At 45.4% G+C, this 6,264-nt stretch overlaps 2 protein-coding genes across 2 annotated transcripts; both read right to left on the bottom strand.

Annotated features, from left to right (window-relative positions):
* Window positions 1–2,172: 2,172 nt before the first annotated feature.
* Window positions 2,173–3,747, bottom strand: LOC133284810 (uncharacterized). Its single transcript, XM_061481913.1, has 2 exons — window positions 3,262–3,747; window positions 2,173–2,805 (listed from the first exon to the last, which is right to left on the bottom strand). The coding sequence occupies exons 1-2, from the start codon at window positions 3,745–3,747 to the stop codon at window positions 2,173–2,175; spliced, it is 1,119 nt and encodes a 372-aa protein (XP_061337897.1).
* A 451-nt stretch (window positions 3,748–4,198) lies between these two features.
* Window positions 4,199–4,717, bottom strand: LOC133284811 (uncharacterized). The gene has a single exon (XM_061481914.1). The coding sequence runs from the start codon at window positions 4,715–4,717 to the stop codon at window positions 4,199–4,201; it is 519 nt and encodes a 172-aa protein (XP_061337898.1).
* Between the last annotated feature and the right edge of the window lie 1,547 nt (window positions 4,718–6,264).

Genomic DNA, 6,264 nt, shown 5'->3' with positions numbered 1-6,264 from the left:
TATTTGGACTCCTTTTGGGACTGAATGGGGCGCACAGTATGAATGGTCATGTGATGACCATCAGGTCAGAATCTTGATTAGATAAAGACCTTATCTCATAAGGATTCAATGGAGAGGTTGTTGGGAGTTTTGAATTGCAACAACTCATTTATCTCCTCATTTTTGTGCGCCACTTTCATGGGATTTCGAAGTGAAAAATCTGATTTCACTTATTTATTCCCTCACTCTCTTGTGCAATACATAAGTGTGTTCCCCCTTAGGGTTTTTTAGTGAAAAAAGACCTAGTCATTCTATCCTCCTTCCATGCGCCACCTTGTGAGGTTTTCTCTCTGAAAACATCACTCTTCTACACACATTTGCCTAGCCTCCTCTTTCATACATTGAGCGCATAGCAAGCCTCATTGTGGTGATCAATTGGTGGTTCTACAAGAAGGAGTTCTTACATCTAGACGCGGGTGGTGTGGATCAACGTTAGAGGGTTTGAACCCTTCAGACCTGACCTTGATCATCCTGAAGTTTCACGAACAAGGTATAATATACGTCTTAAAGCACGTATCTTGATGTGCATGTGTGTTCCGCTAGCGAAAAAAATTTGTTTTTCCCTATCACATGCCTCGACCTTCAAGGTCATTTTACTTTCATCATGCGCATGGGAGGTGAAAAGAGTGTAGAGTGTGGGGGATACTCAAGGTGTCATACAAGCCATTTATTCCCTAGGTCTTTTGGGAAGTGGTGCGCATGGGGAGGAGAGATTCATGCATGTCACGCCTAGGGTAGAGAGAAACAAGGTTCAAGCTTTAATCACTCATAAGGAATATTGGTTAGTGTGTAAGGCTTTTGCCTTTGATCCTTACTTGACTGAAACCCTAGGAGAAAAGGGTGTCATAGCGTTCTTCCCAATGCATGGAGGTTGGATGAGGTAACCTTGAGTGTGCAATACTATATGTAAAGTGTGTAAGACAAGCCATGCTCTTTTCATGATGATAATTTTGCCTAGGGGGAAGGGGAAAAGTGAATCTACTTTTTAATCATGAATGAAGGAAGTCTTGGGTTTATGAACCTTTGATGCGTCGCCTAGGGAGTGGGAAAGGCAATTTATGTCTCCTTTCTTCTATCATGGCCGACGGCTTGCACTTGGGAATGGCCAAGTTTCATTCAATTTTCTTCCCTTATTGGTTGGTTGCATGTAGTGGCAACTACTCATCAAATGCCACATCATTCATCATATGTTCATGGACTTGGGCTTTGTTGCACCACTAAAGGGGGTCCACGATATTGGCTTCTAAATGGGTTGGGATTTTGTTGCATTTTGGGCCAAGACCACACTAGGTAATGGGTTCGGCCCAAATGGCCTTTTGGGGTTAGATTTCCATTGAAATTTGTGAATGGGCCAAGTCTTATTCCTTATTGCTGTCGGATCTCATCTTCACGCTCCCAGGTTGCTTCTTCAGGGGTCCTTCCTTGCCATTACACCTTCACCATCGGAATCACCTTGCTGCGGAGTCGTTTCTCTTCTCTATCTAAAATCTTGCAGGGTGCCACCAGAATCTTCAAATTGGGTCTCACTTCAACAGTGTCTAGTAATACGACATGGGAGGGATCCGCCAAATACTTCTTCAACTGGCTTACATGGAATACATCGTGAAGGTTTGCCAGATTGGGTGGTAATGCTAATTGATAGGCTACCGGTCCTACCCTTTTCAGAATCTGATAGGGACCGATGTATCGTGGACTTAACTTCCGTACACCAAGAGCTTTGCCGACACTAGTAACAGGGGAGAGTTTGATGAATACATGATCCCCTACTTCAAACTCCAGGGGTCGGTGTTCCAGGTCATAGTAACTCTTCTATCGATCTTGGGCTTTCCGTAGCCTGTCGCAAATCATCTTGATCTGTTCCGTCGTTTATCTGATCAGGTATAGTCCGAACAACTCTCTGTCGCCAATTTCTTCCCAGCAGGTAAGCGTACGACACCTTCTTTCATAAAGTGCTTCGTACGAAGCCATACCGATACTGGCAAGATGAATGTTATTGTAAGAGAATTCTGCCAATGGCAGGTACTGATCCCAACAACCTTCCTTCTCTAAAGCGCATGCCCGTAACATGTCCTCGAGTGTTTGTATTGTCCTTTCAGTCTGTCCGTCGGTCTGGGGGTGATAAGCCGTGCTCAATCACAGCTGGGTCCCGAATGCCTGTTGCAATGAAGACCAGAATTGGGATGTAAACTTAGGATCTCGATCACTGATTATGCTCTCAGGGACGCCGTGCAACCTTACAATTTCCTTCACATAGATCTGAGCCAACTTCTCTGTCGTGTAAGTCCCTTTCACCGGTATAAAGTGTGCTGATTTGGTCAATCTTTCGACCACCACCCAGATGGCATCGTAGCCTGCTTGAGTTCTGGGTAAACCTGTTACGAAGTTCATAGATATACTCTGCCATTTCCACTCCGGGATGTTCAAGGGTTGTAGGGTGCCTGCAGGTCGCTGATGTTCAATCTTTACTTTCTGGCACACCATGCATTTTCTCACGTACCTTCCCACGTCTCTTTTCATTCCTTTCCACCTGAAGTTCTTCTTCAAGTCTGCGTAAATCTTGGTGGCTCCTGGGTGTATTGAGTATTGACTCTTATGCGCCAGCTCCATGACTTCCTCGCTCAGGAGTTTTGTAGGGACAACTATCCTCCCTTGGAAAGTAACTATGCCTTGCTGGTTTAGGCTAACACCAGATTGGTTCCTCAGTCTCTTCAAGCAGTTGACGGCTTGCTGAGCATGTTTGATCCTTTCTAGTAGTTCGTCTAAGATCTGCACCGCCCAATATTCGGCCTCACATTCGCTATTTAACACTGCTAAGTTCAAGTTCCGGAATTCCTCTATCAGTCGATGCTCGGCTATCATCATGCTCGCAACTCCTCTGGTTTTTCTGCTCAAGGCATCTGCGACCACATTTGCCTTGCCGGGATGGTATTGCAATTCAAAGTTGTAGTCCTTTATGAACTCCATCCAACGGCGTTGTCTCATGTTCAACTCCTTTTGATCGAATAAATACTTGAGGCTCTTGTGATCACTGTACACTATTAAAGTGGTACCGTACAAGTGATGACGCCATATCTTCAAGGCGGACACGATCGCAGCTAATTCTAGATCGTGTGTGGGGTAGTTTTCCTCGTGCGGCTTCAGTTGTCGGGATGCATACGCTACTGGTCTGCCGTGTTGCATAAGTACACATCCCAAGCCTATCTTGGAGGCATCACAATATACCTCGAATGATTCCTCCGAGTCTGGCAGCTTCAGTACTGGAGCTGTTGTCAGCATTCTTTTTAACTCTTGGAAACAGGCTTCACATTCTTGGGTCCACATGAAAGGGACTTCCTTTCTTGTCAATCGGGTAAGTGGCAACACCCTCTTCGAGAACCATTCGATGAATCTCCGATAATACCCTGCTAGTCCAAGGAAGCTCCTTATCTCTGTGACAGTCTTTGGTCGTTCCCAGTCTACTACTGCTTCGATCTTACTGGGATCCACTGCTACTCCTTTATCTAAGATTACATGTCCAAGAAATTGGATCTCTGGCAGCCAGAATTCGCACTTCGATGGTTTCACATATAGTTGTTTCTCTCGCAATACTTGTAGCACAATTGGATCTCTGCATGCTTTTCTTTGCTTTTCGAGTATATTAGTATCGTCGATGAATACGACCACGAATCGATCCAAGTAAGGTTGGAAGATCTGATTCATGTAGCCCATGAATACTGCCGGGGCATTAGTCAATCCGAAGGCGATGACCAAGTACTCATAGTGTCTGTATCTCGATCTGAAGGCGGTTTTAGGGATATCTTTCGGCTTGATTCGGATATGATGGTATCCTGACCTGAGGTCGATCTTCGAAAATACCTTTGCACCCCTTAGTTGATCAATTAAGTACTCGATACAAGGCAAGGGGTACCTGTTGAGTTGCCGATAGTCCGTGCAAAGTCTCATCGACCCATCCTTCTTTTTTACAAATAGAATTGGTGCTCCCCACGGGGACACACTGGGTCAGATGAAATTCTTCCCTAACAAGTCTTCTAGTTGCTTCTTCAATTCTACCAATTCAAGGGGAGACATGCGGTAGGGTGCAATTGAGATTGGCCCAGTCCTGGGCATAAGTTCAATAGAGAACTCCACTTCCCTTTCAGGGGGAAAGGTGGTAATGTCGTCAGGAAATACATCCTCGAATTCTTTGACCACGGGAATGTTCATCAGCAGCGTCTCGCTTGCACTTACCAAGCCGGCTATTAGCATGGAAGTATAATCTCTTGATTCGACCGGTGAAGTACTGGGGAGTGGGGCCGCCGACTATAATACTTTGGCTTCTACAATCAATTACTACGCGCTGCTTGGCCAGCCAGTCCATTCCCAATATTAGGTTTAGTTTGGCTAAGGGGAGAAATATGAAGTCTTGGTTGTACTTCTTTCCTTTGTATCTGAATTCTACATTTCTACATATGAACTGAGACGCTGTCACTTCCCCCGTCGCAGAGGTGACTTGCATTGGGGATTGCATTGGGCTCATAGTTAAGTTAAATGCATTTGCCACATAGTCGGCAATGAAGGAATTGGTCGCACCAGGGTCAAATAAAACAGATAGTTCTTCACCACATATATTGATCGTACCTTTAAGTAGTTCAGCTGCCCGGTCCGCCACATGTTGATCCAGCGTGTAAACTCTGCCCATTCTTGGTGCCTCAGCTGCTGGCTGTTGTTCCCTCCATTATGGACAATATTTGATGAAGTGTCCATCTTGGCCGCACTTGAAGCATTTCATCGATCCGCTCAAACAATTGCTGAAATGTGCCTTCCTACATTTGGGGAAATTGGGAGCCCTGCTGCTGTTTCCTTAAGGATTCCCGGGCCTCTTAAACTTGTGGTCATCACGCCTGGGCTGCCATGGTTTGCCTCCGCTCTTCCCTCTCCATGGTCCATTCCTAGTCATCAGAGTTCCGTGTCCGAATCCGGTGGTCTCCGCGGGCTTCCTAGTTTGCAAACCGACCGCCTCCACCTTTCTACATCGGTTTACTAGGGTGGCCATGTCACAGGTGTCGTTGCCAGCTACCAATTTCGATTTCCTAGCGGACAGACCCCTTTGGAATTTTGCTTTCAGAAAATTCGGCATGGGCATGGTTCCTCGGTAAGTCTCCAATCAGAGTAGTTCGTTGAACTTAGCGTGATATTGGTCCACCGTCATGGTCCCTTGTACGAGTCGGTCAAATTCGCCTTACTTGCTGTCCCGGATTGACATCGGGAAATACTTCTCCAAGAACATTTCTTCAAATATGGCCCAAGTAATCGCCGCATTTTGCATCTCCAAAAATTGAGACGCATTAGCCCACCAATGATGGGTGTCTCCTTCCAACATGTACACCGAAAATAGCACATTTTAAGCTTCGGTGCATTGGACCACTCTGAATATTTTGTCCATGGCCTGTAGCCACTGCACAGCCACGATCGGACCGTGTGCTCCTTGAAAAGAGGGTGGTTTGTGTTTCCTAAATGTCAGCAGTAGATCTTGATTATTCTGGCCCGCCGCTCCATGGTCCGGGGGCGGTTGGGCACCAGCACCGGCTCCTCCGGTGCCTGAGCCGCTCACGGTGTTGTTATGGGTTGTGTTGTGAGGGTTGCGTCTTATTTCGTTCAGAATATTCTGAAACATCTCCCCCGCGTTTGTCTGCATCTGTGTGATGGTATCCCTTAAGGTATTGATTTGCCCTTGCATGTCCTCGGAACCTTGAGGATTATTGCGATTAGGTGGTCTACGCGGTGGCATAGTGACTGCACATATGTTACATGGTATAACAAAGGGAGTTAGAGAATAGTTTTATTCCAAAGTTCAGAAAATGCTCTGATACCATTAAATGTAACACCCCAGATTGTAACACCCGAGGTATTAACATTGCTTAACAACATACTTAGAGCGAAAAGCTTACCCTGAGCGTGGCCTACTCTTGAATTCTAGGAGAATTAATTTCGTTCTTTAATTTGACTAAGTTAACAATCGTACTTATCCATCTAATAATGTGTTCTTAGCGTCTACAGTTTCCTCACAATGTCTAGGGTGCATTATGTCACGATTTGTATCCATATGAATTTCTAAGTCTTCTAATGATCCTCACCTTCCACTACGTATAGTTTCATCATTTGATCCTCCTATTATTCTCCAATTTCCAGCCACGAATGCAATTACCCTTAAGTTCTTTATGTAATTTCCATCAAGTTAAATATCTC

This window comes from Gastrolobium bilobum, unplaced genomic scaffold, assembly GCF_033153095.1.
Source record: "Gastrolobium bilobum isolate Gb01-03AN ecotype WA unplaced genomic scaffold, APGP_CSIRO_Gbil_v1 utg50319, whole genome shotgun sequence".
Classification (NCBI taxonomy): Eukaryota; Viridiplantae; Streptophyta; class Magnoliopsida; order Fabales; family Fabaceae; genus Gastrolobium; species Gastrolobium bilobum.
This window is presented reverse-complemented; position numbering and strand designations above follow the sequence as displayed.

Coding starts and splice junctions, on each gene's coding strand:
- LOC133284810 (XM_061481913.1), bottom strand. CDS start 3,747: ATGGGCTACATGAATCAGATCTTCCAACCTTACTTGGATCGATTCGTG. Junction 2,806..3,261: donor ACTCGGAGGAATCATTCGAG/GTATATTGTGAT, acceptor TGGGCGGTGCAG/ATCTTAGACGAACTACTAGA.
- LOC133284811 (XM_061481914.1), bottom strand. CDS start 4,717: ATGGGCAGAGTTTACACGCTGGATCAACATGTGGCGGACCGGGCAGCT.